General features: G+C 35.6%; 1 protein-coding gene across 2 annotated transcripts; it reads left to right on the forward strand.

Moving 5' to 3' along the window:
- The first annotated feature begins 504 nt into the window (after positions 1 to 504).
- On the forward strand, positions 505 to 14780 carry LOC111776379 (PPR containing-like protein). Of its 2 annotated transcripts, none has more exons than XM_023655811.2 (6): positions 505 to 650; positions 1236 to 1352; positions 1895 to 2014; positions 10267 to 10410; positions 13158 to 13370; positions 14365 to 14780. In XM_023655811.2, the coding sequence occupies exons 1-6, from the start codon at positions 588 to 590 to the stop codon at positions 14596 to 14598; spliced, it is 891 nt and encodes a 296-aa protein (XP_023511579.1). In that variant the 5' UTR covers positions 505 to 587; the 3' UTR covers positions 14599 to 14780. The 2 variants fall into 2 exon arrangements, with proteins under 2 accessions (XP_023511579.1, XP_023511580.1); XM_023655812.2 differs by having other exon boundaries at positions 1925 to 2014.
- Positions 14781 to 15399: the final 619 nt, after the last annotated feature.

A 15399-nucleotide genomic window follows, 5' to 3' on the forward strand; every position in this document is an offset into this window, starting at 1 on the left:
AAACTCGGAGCCCATGCATGAAAATATGGTAATTCTAAAATAAAATTGATTGATTAAATTTAAATTATAATTAATAAAAAATAATTAAATATCCTATATATATATTATTCATAAATAAAAATTATTATAATATTCAAAGAAAATATATATATATATCTTTAAATATAAGTGATACTAAATACTTATAATTAAAATTTTATATAAATTTATTATGAGGATAATTATTTAGATGGACCTAAAATAAACTAAAATATATAAAATTTAAGGTACATAAATAAATATTTAATTAGTTAAAGTTGTTTTTTTTGGTGATTTATTAAAAATAAAATAATTAACCACAATTAATTAAAATTAAATACTATATTTAAAAATGTTTTTGGTGATTTATTAAAACTATAATTATTAACCCCAATTAATTAAAATTAAATACTATAATAAAATTTAAATAAAAATTTAATTAGTTAAAGTTGTTTTCAGTGATATAAAAAAAAAAAAAAAAAAAAAAAAAAACGGTCTTTGAGCGTTTTGCCTCATTACCAGTCGGGACTGTGGCGGTACGACATTTGAAATCAGGGTTTTGCTCTACCATGCTCATCCGGAGGTTTCATCGAGCAGCGACATGGGCGACGCCTCTGTTGCGAGACAAAACTGTAAGTTTTCGAACTTGTTTTTTCTCTTCGTTTGTCTTCTCGAATCTTTGAATGCTTGGATTTCCTGTTTTATGGTTTATCTGTTCGTTAATTGTCTTCATATGCATTACCATTTTCTGATTGAATCGGAAACAGGAAGTTCTTAGTTTCTCTTTATTTCTGCTTATATTATGATTGTTTTTTATGTATTCAACAAACGGCTAATGGAAGGAAGAACTAGGTACCCCTTTTTTAACTTTCCGTATTGCGGTTCTTGCATCAGGATTTTTCGGATTACAATCATCTGTTAGTTCTCCTTTGGTCCTGTTATGCTTAAATTCTCTGTTTTGTGTTATTTGTGAAATAATGAACTGTGGTTAAAAGCTCTCCCCATCACTTATTTCTAATTTTTCTATAGTATGCAATCCATGATTTACCCAGAACTATGCCTTTTTTGGTCTAGTCTGATTTTGGAACGTCAAGACATTGGTTGGATATGTTTATAGAAGAATTGCGCATTAACTTCCTGTATACTATATAAACGTACGTTAACTTGTTTCAAACTTCTTTTAAGGAATCTTAATTTATCAATATATGAGCACACAGGTAGGACAAATCATGGAGCTTGGAGTCAACAAGCTGCAAATTGGGAACTCTTCTTACTGCACAATGTTACAAAATCAAATGTCTAAACGTTTTGCTGATAAAGATATGACAGATAAGGTATCTGAGATTAAAACAAAATTGTTTATGCATAGAAAGTATGACGTATTCTTAAGTCTTTTGATGCTGCAACAGAGTAAAATTAGTTTTGTTGATATTTTAAAGGTTAACCTTTTCTTTTCTTCTTTTGGTATAACTGTCTTAGCTCTCTCTATTTATATTTCACTATTTGGCGGCAGAAATGATATTAAGGTTGATGAATTATATTTTATTGAAGGGTTTGAAAAAGGAAGAGAGTCCTATTATCTTTGTCACAATTAGGGTTTAGGATGATAAAGTAGTGCTGGGTCCTTACTTCTCAAGTTTTTATGCTCTTAAATCTTTCTTGTAGTTGTCAGTTTCTTCTACCATTGTGCATTATATCTTGACTTACAAAATGTACTTTCTTTCTTTATTTTCGTTTGTTTCTGTTATTCTGTCAAACATTCCACATATTTGATATGCCTCGAGTACTAAAATAGAGTAATAATGATTATGGAAATTACCCTAAATGTATATGCTGGTAATTTAGTTTACTCTTGAATTGTCTACCAATGATCCAGGATGTTAACAATAGTAAACCTTTGTACCAGACTTCAGAGCGAAATATTGGAGACATTAGAAAGCACCAAATTGGGGAAAACGTTTCACGGAAGGACAAAATTAACTTTCTTGTAAATACTGTAAGTATCAGTGGGAAAATATCTTCCCTCTTTCTTCTTTCTTTTTTTGGGGGGTGGGGGTGGTTGGTAGTCAATTGAGTCTTCTCAAAATCATGTATAGGTGTATTTTCATTTGATGGGTGGCTATTATATTTTCTGAATAAGTAATAGTCTAATTCCAAAAAGAAAAAAAAAAGAAAAAAAAAAAAAGAAAAAAGAAAGACACTTCAAATAATCAAATGCTAAAACTGATTGCTTTGATAATAGTTGCATAAACCAAACACTAATTGACGAGTCTTTTTGTTTCCTATCAAAAGTAATATCAAGATGCCTTTCGCAAGTCCTATTTCCTTCTGTCATTTAATTTATTTACTTCTATAATATATATTGCTTTTTATTCACATTGGGTAAGAAAGCATCAAGAAGTGGTAAACATGAATTTCAGCGAGCTATGATTGTATCTAGATTGTTTGCTCATAACAACTAGAGGGATATTAAAGGTGCTTTGGAAGATCATTTTGAAGTCTCTGTTTTGTTTAATTCTTTCATGGCTGACAAGACTTTACTCAAACTTGATGATGGTAACTCTCCATTGGTTTTAAATCCCACCGGAAATTGGAAGCTCTGTTGTGATTTTCATTTGCTTATCAAGAAGTGGTCTAGAGATAAGCACGCTCATCTTAATTTCATTGAAAGGTATGGTGGGTGGATCACAATCAAGAACTTACCTCAACTTGTTGGGAACACAATATCTTTGATGCTGTTAAAAATTACTAACACTTAATATATTGGATTTTACTAAGATGGACATGGAAGTCAAAAGGAATTTGTGTGAGTTTTTCCTGACTACTACTGGAATTAATGATAGGAACAGAGGAAATGTGTTTCTTAGATTAGGAGGTGGATTTTTTGATGTCCCAGGGAATGGAGTTTGTATGAGTCTCAATTTTTAGTTATTCCTATGTTTTCTAATCATGTACCTTTCGACAGGAGATGAAGTTATAGTCATAAAACTTTGAATAAGCTTAAGTGATATTGTAGTTTACCTCAGTGATGCTCAGGGTAACAAAATGGCCAAGGTACTCGGAGGTAGTAGGAACCCGAGATGAAGAGATAATTTTAGTCGTAACTACATCATTCCCAATAGTTGGCAACATATTAGACGTTTCATTTCGAGCTTTAGGGCCATTTAAAGACATGGAGTTTCTGAGATATTCAGAAATGGATTTGTACATTCCTCAGACATGGAAGCTTGCTGATCTGTTGACTGAAATAGGGAGTTGAAGGCATTTGCATAGAAATCTTCGAACTATTAGATCATCCAATGTATAGTATAGTAATTGGGCTGAATATCTAATTTAAATTGACATCTGACTCATCATCTGAATCAGTGAAAGGAACTGCATTGGAAGATGAATGATCATTCGATGACTTTAAAATATCATGAGAAAATTTGGAACTACCTAGACCATTGTCGTATTCAATCAATACTGATGGGGTATTTTTCTTCAATCTTCTTCCTGGGATAACCTCCTGCTTTTCTAAATGAATCAAAGGGATTGAAGATATTTTCAAAGAACATTTGGTCCGAAGGTACAATATCTTCATTGAATGTGAATGAGATGGGTCTGCAGAATACAAAGGGGTTGAAGATTTTTGCCCTGCATAGAATTTTGAATAGGTTACATTAAAACAATCATTTACTTTCTTATTGCTCAAAATTTCTAAAGATTCAAAGACAGTAGGTACTCATCAGTTTTTGCATTGTTTGATAGACTTCCTCATTTTATGCCTTCGTTACATGGGAAGATTGGAGGATTGGTCAGGTTGATCTATTAAGAGTGGGCCCACAGGAATTTCCTCAAGAGGCGCGAGTAAAGGCTCCAAAGGATTCGATAAAGAGCAATTGAACATATCCTTCTCATTTAGACCTTGATTACAAAATGCAACATCCCCCCGACTCATTTAAGACTATCTTCTAACTCATTGAAGGCAGCCTTCACATGAAGATCACTATCATTAAATGCAACATTCCCTGACTCATTTAAAACCACATTTTCTGATCCAACTAACCTATGAACTGGTGAGTTTAAAATTTCTTCCTTGGTCATGGTGGTGACGGCTTTATCTTCCATAAATTGCTCTATCCTATTTAAATCCAATGAATTTGAATAGTCATTTAAAGATAATTCACGGTTGATGATATTAGGAGGTTCTAAAGGAGAAGCATCCGAAGGGAAATGCCTCCTTTTTTCATATCCTTGATCACAATGGTTGCATGAAAGAAAACCACTTAGGTTTTTCTTAACTTCAATACAAGCTCGTTGAAATCAATCAAATTTAGAATATTAGAAGAAATGCGAGTAAGGCCCCTGAAATACTCTCCAATTGCTTCAATCGTACTTCGTCTCCAATATATTCAAGGTAAGTTGTTGATAGAAATCCAACCTCCATACCCTTCAATAAGCTCCGGATGAGAGTGCTTCTTTTGTGACAGTTTTTCAATTTTCAATAGCAAGTTTCCATAAAATCTCCATTTTCCATCACTAATGTTTCCTTGGTTTCCTTCCATTTATTATGAACAAGCAATTTGGAGACAACAAAACGCTCACTGAAATTATATGTATCACTTCTTTTGCTTCTCTCACCCAAAATGATGGTTCAATCAAGTTGTCAATACAAGAAATCCCTGCAAGCTGATTACTCTTTGGATTATTCCTCTGTTTCATCTCCACAAAGTGGTTATTCTTCAGATTATTCCTCTGATTTGACTTCACAGCCTCTGCAGATCTTCTGGTAAATGACTTTTCATTGATCTCTATCTTCATATAATGATCTTCGGGCATTGCCATATTAGGTAGTTGCATTTCGGGCTCACTGTTTTTACTCATGTTTCTTTAGGAAATCCCATAGCAATTCCCAGAAAATGACCCATCCATGTTTGGCAAAACCAGCGGACCTTGAACAATTTCCTTCCTCTTGAAGGTGGCCAAACCACACATCCAATGTGCTAACCTTGACTTTTCAGATTATTGCTAATGGAAAACCAAGAGGAGATTTATCTAGTTGTTATTCACGTCTTTTACAAAACACATTTTATCTTCAGACTAAATGCAAAAATACGTGTTATGAACACAACTCCTTACCTCCACAATTCAAAATCAATCTAATTATCTTGGAGGAAGGTGATTATGAGTATTCATGGAAGATTTTCTTTAGAATCGCTTAAGGATGGTCGTCATGCTTCAAGCCTTAGAAGTCCTTGGTCTAATGTTTCTAAGATTTAGAAAAAGGTTGAATCTTATGTCTCTTTTAAACTTGGAAAAGGTAATCAAATCTTTTTTTGGCAGGACAGAGACTGGAGGTATTTCTTTGCAGCATTTTCTTCCTCAATTTTTTGTTCTCTCTTCACCTCCTGATGGTTCTGTTTTTTTAGTTTTGGGATTCTATTCATCTTTCTTGATCTTTAATCTTTCAAAGGTTATTGAAAGACGATGTGATATTGGCTTTTCAATCGTTATTGGGTCCCCTGGATACTTCAATAGTAGATTCTGTTAGGTTATGGAGACTGATGCTTATTTCTGATGCTTATTTATAGCTTGGTCAACGGTTATATATATTTGGTAAAGCTATATCCGGTAAAGCTATATATGGTAAATAACTATATATAGTAGATGGTTAAATCGGGTAAAGCTATATATAGTAAATAGCTATATATAGTAGATGGTTAAATCGGGTAAAGCTATATATAGTAAACTGAACTATATATATATCCCGTCCGGTAGAGTTTGAGATGTACTTTTTATTCTCTGTAATTCTCTCTTACTGTACATACGTGAAGTCATCAATAAAACAAATCCTTTTAGCCAGAGTTCTCCTTGCACTTTTCTCTATCCCATTCTTTGTGTTCATCTAGATCGAGCGTGTGCGTTGTTGTGCGATCATAACAACTGGTATCAGAGCTAGGCGAAATTCACCACGATCTGTGAAGATGGAAAGTTTAAAAATTGGAATTGAGAAGTTTGATGGATCCGATTTCGGTTTCTGGAAGATGCAAATTGAAGATTATCTGTACCAGAAAGATCTTCACGAACCTCTGTTGGGGGTGAAGCCGGATACCATGACCACGGAACAGTGGAAGCTCAAGGATCGACAAGCCTTAGGGATGATCCGGTTGACGCTATCCAGAAACGTGGCGTTTAACATCATCAAGGAGAAGACAACGTCAGATCTGATGAAGGCGCTATCGAATATGTACGAAAAACCGTCGGCTATGAACAAGGTGTATTTGATGCGTAGATTGTTCAATCTACAGATGTCTGAAGGTGGACCTGTTGCTGATCATATAAATGAATTTAATATGATCATAAGTCAACTGAGTTCGGTGGAAATTAATTTCGAAGATGAAATTAAAGCGTTGATTTTGATGTCATCCTTACCCGAGCCATGGGATACTGTTGTTGCCGCAATCAGCAATTCCCGAGGATCTGATAAACTGAAGTTCGGTGAAATTCGAGATGTAGTTGTCAGCGAAAGTATTCGCAAACGAGAAACTGGAGATTCATCAGGCAATGCTCTCAGTGTTGATCGAAGGGGAAGAAGTAAACCGAAGGGCCCAAACAAAGGGCGATCAAAATCAAAGAACCGAGAAAAATCTCCAAATAAACCAAACGTAACGGTTGGAATTGTGGAGAAAAAGGTCACTTTTAGACAGGTTGTACTAGAAGCAGAATCACGAATCTGGAGATGATGATGATTCTATAAATTCAGCAGAAGACATTGGGGATGCTCAAATCCTCAGTGCGGACAGTTCGATTGAATCCTGGATTCTGGATTCAGGTGCATCTTTTCATTCGTCTCCAAATAAAGAGTTGTTTCGGAATTTCAAGTCTGAAAATTTCGAGAAGGTGTATCTTGCCGACAACAAAGATTTGGAGATTAAAGGAAAAGGAGATGTCTGCATAAAAACTCCGGCAGGAAATCAGTGGACATTAAAGGATGTCAGATATATTCCTGGTCTCAAAAGGAACCTGATCTCTATTGGTCAGTTGGACAACACAGGTTATGCAATAAAGTTAGGGAAGGGTTCGTGGAAGATTATGAAGGGTGCTACGGTGGTAGCACGTGGCTCAAAATCTGGAACCCTATACGCCACTGCAGGGTGTATGAACATAGCTGCTATTGCTGAGAGTGTTTCAAATTCAAGTCTACGACACAATAGACTTGAACCTATGAGCACGAAGGAATGAAGAGGCTGGCTGCGAAAGGAGTTTCAGAAGGTCTGAAATCTGTTGATGTGGGTCGTTGTGAGAACTACGTTATGAGTAAGCAGAAACGAGTTAGCTTCACAAGGACCGCCAGAGAATTGAAGAAAATGCGGTTGGAAATGGAACCAGATGTGGAGCAAGGTTCCAAGACCACGAAGCAAGTGGGAGTTGAGGTTGAGTTGCAGGGAAACTCACCTAGTGATGTTGTAGCAGATACTCAAGAAACTCCTGAGACTACTGCGAGGAACCAGATGTGGAGCAAGGTTCCAAGACAACAAAGCAAGTGGGAGTTGAGGTTGAGTTGCGGAGAAAATCACCAAGTGATCTTGTAGCAGATACTCAACAAACTCCTGAGGTTGTTGCGGAGGAATCACCAGTGGAGCAAGTGACACCTGAACTGGTGTTGAGAAGATCATCCTGTACTATTAGAGTACGAGATATGTATGTACCTTCATTACACTATCTGTTGCTGATGAAAGGGAACCAGAACCCTTTGATGAGGCCCTACAGTTGGAGGATACAACCAAGTAGGAGCAAGCCATGGATGATGAGACGTCTAGGCTTCAAAAATGCGTTGTACTGAGGCTGAGTACGTGGCAATAGTTGAAGCTGGAAAGAAGACGATATGGATGACTGACTATGGATGACTGACTATCTGGAAGAATGGACAAGAAGTAGCACGAAGATATTCTTTACAGAGATAGTCAGAGTGTCATACAGTTGGCGAAGGAATCCGGTCTATCATTTGAAGAGAAAACACAGAAGACGATACCATTTCACTTGCAGGTTAGTGAAAGATGGTGATGTGTTTGGAGAAGATAGAGGGTGCAAAGAATCCAGCAAACATGTTGACAAAATGTGTTGATGTTGGAATATTGAGGTTGTGCAAAGCCTCAATTGATATGGTGCCATGAAGACCATGAAGATGCTCATGGTCGTTTGAGAATGAAATTCTTGGTTGACTAGATCAGTCTCCAAGTGGGAGAATTGTTAGGTTATGGAGCATGATGCTTATTTATAGCTTGGTCAACGGTTATATCCGGTAAAGCTATATTTGGTAAAGCTATATCCGGTAAAGCTATATATGGTAAATAGCTATATATAGTAGATGGTTAAATCGGGTAAAGCTATATATAGTAAATAGCTATTATATAGTAGATGGTTAAATCTGGTAAAGCTATATATAGTAAACTGAACTATATATATATCCCGTCCGGTAGAGCTTTGAGATGTACTTTTTATTCTCTGTAATTCTCTCTTACTGTACATACGTGAAGTCATCAATAAAACAAATCCTTTTAGCCAGAGTTCTCCTTGCACTTTTCTCTATCCCATTCTTTGTGTTCATCTAGATCGAGCGTGTGCGTTGTTGTGCGATCCTAACAGATTCTTCTGAGGATTCAAGATCATAGTTATTAGAGCTCTCTGGCTCTTTCTCGGTGAAGTATATCGAGAGAATTAGCTTATGCTACTCCTTTACAGCCAAACCTATTCAAAATAATATGGAAATCTCGTAGTCCAAAGCGTATTAATATTCTGTTGTGGACCATTCCTTTGTAGCAATCACTATTGATTGCCTAGGATGTCCTTGCTCTTATTTGAAAATTAATGTTTGAAAGAATTGATTATTAGCCATACCTAGTAAGTGCATGACTGCACTGTTGGGTTGAAAAATTCATACATAGTCAAACATGACTATTATGGCTGTAGTAGGACCTAAAACCGGACATCAAATTCCAATTCTTTTCTTATACTTGGGATGTGCGATCACTTTTAAAGATAGTTCCATATCCATCATTTTTGTACACATATTTCTATGTGCATCACTTTCATACACATGAAATCCACTAGGTAAGTATCACCTTTATATTCTCTAAACTTCTCTGGGTATGTGTCACTTTCATACACAACGGTCATGCATATATCACTTTCATGCATGTAGAACCCCAAAAAAGTATTGAAGAGGTGGGAAAATGTATAATGATCACTCACATGCATGAGATACCACATATATAAAACATTAGTTCTTAAACATGATGCAACATAGAGATTATTTTGTGCATAAACGTTCTCATCAAACTTAGCTAGCATCCATAACATCAATCACATCATGACTTGTCATTTCAGGAAAATACATAGTTTAGCATACATCAATCAATCATCTGACCCAGCCTTAAAACATTCCAACAGGAAAATCACATTGGTTACAAAACCAAAAACAAAAGATGAATATTCCCTATTATGAAGATGTTTTGCCCAGCCTAAAAGAAAATTTCATAGGTAAATCAATAGCTCAAGGATATGAATATTAGACTTAAATCTTGAAAGCTACCATTTACCCAATTGGTTCTTTTCTCAAAGTCGCCCTTAAACCGTATTCAAACAGTCTAAATCTATTCCAACACTACAACAAAAGATACTGATTGCCACGACTGGCTGTCTACGTGTGGGTTGATGCTGATGCCTATTCATTGGAGAAGAAAAAGATCACCCCGAGAGGGGGAAAAGAGATGGAGATAGAAAGAGCCTTTATAATTTTTGTTTATGACGTCCTAAGTGGCTCTTTTTCCTTTCCCATTATTTTTCCTTTTCTACAATCTAGTTAAAAAATTCTATTTAACCCCAAATGAACTTCAAATATAAGAAAAAATCTTTGGGAATACACTTGGGCTCTTAAAATTGAAATACAAAAATTCAATGGATGATTAAATCCTCGAAGTTATGCATTTGAGACAATTAAAAAAAATCTCTCATTCAGAAATTAAAAAAATTGATTGTCTCAACTTAACCAACTAAATCTAACTTAACCAAATTAGATCCCAAGAATTCCAATATATCCAATCGAATTCAAACTAATCACCTAAAGATTAAAATAATCTTATCCAAAAATGTAGGCATTACGGATCATGTTTCTTATAATATCTTTATCTTCAATATCAAATCTTGATGTATTTTCTAAAATAATTATACGACCTTGGAGGTTAATGAGTTCTGTAAACGTTGCAGCTTATGGATTTGAGAGATAGTAAGGAGGCTGTTTATGGTGCTCTTGATGCCTGGGTTGCATGGGAACAAGACTTTCCAATAGCATCACTTAAGCATGCATTGACTGTCCTTGAGAAAGAAAACCAGTGGCATAGAGTTGTACAGGTATGAGTTGTACCAGCCATTCTTTATCTACTCTCTTTTCCTTTTACCCACTCTTCCCACTTTCATGTTGAATGGAAATTAGTCTTCTCACTAGCCAAAAGGTGTGAAAGACATTAAATTTTTGGGGCAGGTATATGAGCATGCAATTAGATGCAAATCCACAATATTACTGCTACTTCTCGTGTAAACTGCAGAATTTTAGAGCATTGGCTGTGTGATGCAGTATATAATGGGCTATTTTACCAATTCTGTTTTGTGTAAAGTAAAATCTAAGAGGATGCACAAATAAACCCTAGTTTAAGGAAGAATAAATAGCAAAGACAGTAAGTAATGGGCTTTTAATGGCTAAGAATCTGTAAGTCACACTATTTAACACTAATATACAGCCAAAGAAGCACCAACACTCCCATTTAGGTAATGCATTTGCTTCGAGCACTCCGATACTTGTTGGACACAGCCAGTTACTTGTTAACATATTAAGTGATAATTTTTGTACAAAATGAATTAGTCCGATAATTTTTTTTTTTTTTTTTTTTTTTTGATAGGAAACAATTTCACTGGTTAATGAAATTTACAAAAAGAATAGATAATCCATGAGGATTACAAAAAGCTTTTCCAATTGGTCAATAGGGAATTGTAACTAGGGAGCCAGCAAAGTGATTATACACTTTACACCAAGACAAAGAATAATAAATGAAGAGATCGAAGAACACTTCAAATGGATGAATGTTCTTTATTTAGAAAAATCCTTTGGTTTCTCTCCTTCCATAAAACCCCAAGGGAAGCCTTGTTTATGTGCATCCACAGTAGAGCTCTTGCTTTTTTAAAGGGGTCACGCAACATAACATTGGTGAGAATATCCTTTGCATCTTTAGGAATTGTCATATACCATCCAAAAGCCTTGAGAATTCTGTTCCAAAATTTCAAAGCAAAAGGGCAGTGTATGAATAAATGGTTCTGTGTTTAATCTTGGCCTTGCCTAAAGGATACCAGCTTGGGGAAGTTTCCAAGTATGGCATCCCCGTTTGGAGGTTGTCTTTGGTAGTGATGGTTCTGTGAGATAATTCCCATAGGAAAATTTTGGGTAACTATCGTCTAGATAATTCTAGCCAATGCCGTCTCCAAAAGGTGAGTTGATTATCCTATATTTAAAAACAAAGATATTGTGCATAAGGGACCATTTGGATTAGGTAACCATCTCTATGAATCCTCCCTCTTTGAGAGAACAATAGGTGCAAGGTCAGGACTGAGAGAAGACTGAGATCAGCCACTCTCAGGCTTCCTCGTCCTTCTAATTTCTGCCAAGTTGCAAGTCCCAGAAGCTATTATCAGTGTTCCATACCTGTAACAACCCAAGTCCACCGCCAGCAGATTTGTCCTCTTTGGGCTTTCCTTTTTGGGCTTACCCTTACGGTTTTTAAAAGGCGTCTGCTTGGGAGAGGATTCCACACCCTTATAAAGGGTGTTTCGTTCTCCTCCCCAACCGACGTGGGATCTTACAATCCACCCCCCTTCAGGGTCCAGCGTCCTCGCTAGCACTCATTCCTTTCTCCAATCATGTGGGACTCCCACCAAATCCACCCCCCTTTCAGGGCCCAGCGTCCTTACTGGCACACTGCCTCGTGTCTACTCCTCTTTGGGGAACAACCTTCTCGCTGGCACATCACCTGGTGTCTGGTTCTGATACCATTTGTAACAGCCCAAACCTACTGCTAGCAGATATTGTCCTCTTTGGGCTTTCCCTTTCGGGCTTACCCTCAAGTTTTTTAAAACGTGTCTGCTAGGGAGAGGTTTCCACACCCTTATAAAGAGTGTTTCGTTCTCCTCTCCAACCGATGTGGGATCTTACAATACCTCTCTAATGGTAGCCTTTTTGCAATGAGAAAGTCTGTAAAGTTGGGGGTTAATGAAGGCCATTGAAGTGTTTCCACCCAAGGATCAGTCCAGAAAAGTGTTGTGGCTCCACCACCCACTTGGTAGCATATTCCGATGGTGATAAGATCTTGGTGCTTGATATTGAACATCCATTGGTAGAGAAGATACATACCTACACAATGTTGTTTACCAAGCTATATCTTGGTGTAAACTGTCTAATATTTTTACTTTCTATAGTTATACCTCCCTCATTGTAAATAGGGAACGTCTTTTGTTAACACTACGGATTATACATTCCTTTTGTAAATTTCAATCATCAATGAAATTATCTCTTTAAAAAAAAAAAAAAAAAAAAACTTCTAAGGACTTCCTTTGGTTATCTTGACTTGAAAGGAATGGGCGTCTCTACAAAAAAAGGCCTATGTTTTTCAAATCTTTTTTTGATAATTTATCTTTTACTGCCCTCTCTTGGTGTAAATTCTCCCCACTCTTCAAAAATTATAGTCTCACATCGGTTGTTCAAAATGTTTTTTTTGAATTGCCATGGCTCACTGCCCTTTTGTAATTTTATTTCACGGTCCATGAAATGAGTACCTCACTGTTTCTCACAAAAAAAAGCTTATCGATGTAAATGCATAAATTTATTGATTTTAAATTTTCTGAATTCGTGGTTTCGTGTTTGTATCTTTGCTTCTTAGTATCCAACTCATAACATTTCTAAAGAATATATGTGAATCATGTTGAGTTTCTTGTTAGAACAATAGTCAAGTCCAACGGTACCTAGCTTGTTACTATTGAATTTAGACAGTGAAATGGGTATATGTATAGGTTATAGAAACAAATGCTGTTAGATTCATGCAGATGTCTTGCAGGTAATCAAATGGATGTTAAGCAAGGGGCAAGGAACCACAATGAATGTCTATGGGCAGTTAATACGGGCTTTAGACATGGACCATCGAGCGGAAGAAGCACATAAGTTTTGGGTCATGAAAATTGGTTCGGATCTACATTCAGTTCCTTGGCAATTGTGCAGAAGCATGATATCAATATACTACCGAAACAAAATGCTAGAAGATCTTGTGAAGGTATAATTCTCTCTTTCATTTAGTAAATGTAGTGCTAGTTCCTTCTGGAAATGGCTTTTTGTTTGGGATATTGCTTTTTTTTTTCCCCCCATTTTCCCATTAAAGTATTTTGATGATTCTCTTCTTTTGGGTTTGTACCTAGAGTATACTTCTATACTTGATTTTGATATCTCCACATAGCCCACGTGATTAGAGCACATCAAGTGTAATGGTTCTGGCTCACCGCTAGTAGATAAAATTGTCTTCTTTGAGCTTTTCTTTTCGGGCTTCCCCTCAAGGTTTTTAAAATGCGTATGCTAGAGAGAGGTTCTACCCCTTTAAGATCTGAACTAGAGTTTTCTTTCTCAAGTGGTGAATGCTAAATGATTATCATATATTCCTATGGCCAGCTGGATAAAAGCATTAAGAACATCGTAATGTAGATCAAATTTGGAAATAAACAAAGGGCATTAATAGCATACGAGCATAACAATCTAATGGCTTGGCTACACTACATGGTTCCTCTGGTTGAGAGACATTTTGATCCCTTTTAATTATTTTTAGCTCCCCTTGTCCTCTTTTTGATGTTATTAAAATTTTTGAATTGGCATCTGGTTTGAATATTAATTATGGCAAGAGTGAACTGTTGGGGGATAAACATAAGTCATAACACCTGTGGCAAGAACAATGGATAGAATTCTTTAAGATTTTCTTTGGAAAGGCTCGGAAGGTGATGCTGGTTGGCCTATTGTCAATTGGGAGCCGATTCAACTTCCCAAACTCTTGGACGGCCTTTGTATTGGAGATCCTTTTAGTAATCCTTTGTACTAGGAGATTTTAACTTCCTTTTCATTCACTTATCAATGAAATTTGTTACACAGATTGATATATTTATATATATTGATGCAAAATAGTCGACGTGTCGATGAATTATAAATTTTTGTGGGTCGGATTGCATTATCCCCGAGTCTCTGTTATGCTGCTAACCTTGCCTTTTGCCTTGTGCAATGTAAAGCTTTTTAAGGATCTTGAAGCTTTTGGGCGTAAACCTCCAGAAAAATCGATAGTGCAAAGGGTAGCAGATGCTTGTGAGATGCTGGGCTTGGTTGAAGAGAAAGAGAGGGTGCTAGTGAAGTATAATTACCTTTTTACCGATGAGAAGAAAGGGTCCATCAAGAAATATAAGGGAAAAAGAAAATCGACCAAGGGCAATCAAGACAATAGCGACCTTATGAAGAAGGCTCAATGAGTGAAATTAAGAGTTACTAAATTTATTTCTAATTTTATATCTAATGGTCATAGACAAGTTTGTATATAATTGACTGATCATCTTTTTGATATATATTTTTTTGTATGATTCTTAAAATTATTAGACACAAATTTTAATCTTTAATGATTTATTAGAATGGATTTGATTTAAAAATTGTTGAATATGTTCGTGATCTATGAATTATATAACTATTTTATTAATTATAGTATCTGATTTGAACTTGGGAATAATACTATTTAGTTATTTGGAGCTAATATTTATCTAATAAGTATACCATATTATATTATCATTTAGCCAATGAGGTAGAGATTATAACATCATAATTCTTACCCAACCGAAAGTAGTGGGTCTTTAGAATAACTTTTTAAGAGTAATACACTTGGAACTTTGAAGTTAAGCGTGCTTGGATGAGAGTAATATTAAGTTGGGTGACCTCGTGTTGTAGTCTACGTGTTCATATTCTACCATATTTATATCTCTAACCATATTTATATTTCTAAATTTGTATTTTTGTTTTTAAATTAAAAAAGGAAATAGAATTTAAATTTTACCGTCGAATAGGGTAGTTATTACACATCCAACTCGGACGAGAAAGTAAAGCTTATGGCAAGAATATATGTCTTAATCGTTGGATCGTGTTCATCTTGTACCATTATATTTTCAGATTTATATTTTTGTTTTTAAATTAAAAAAAGGAAACAAAATTCAAATTTTACGGTTGAATAGGGAAGTATTACACATCTAACCATGGACTGAAAAGTAGAGCCTAAGGCCATGCCA

Source organism: Cucurbita pepo, chromosome 15 (assembly GCF_057944985.1).
Source record: "Cucurbita pepo subsp. pepo isolate OVF chromosome 15, ASM5794498v1, whole genome shotgun sequence".
In the NCBI taxonomy this organism is placed as follows: Eukaryota; Viridiplantae; Streptophyta; class Magnoliopsida; order Cucurbitales; family Cucurbitaceae; genus Cucurbita; species Cucurbita pepo.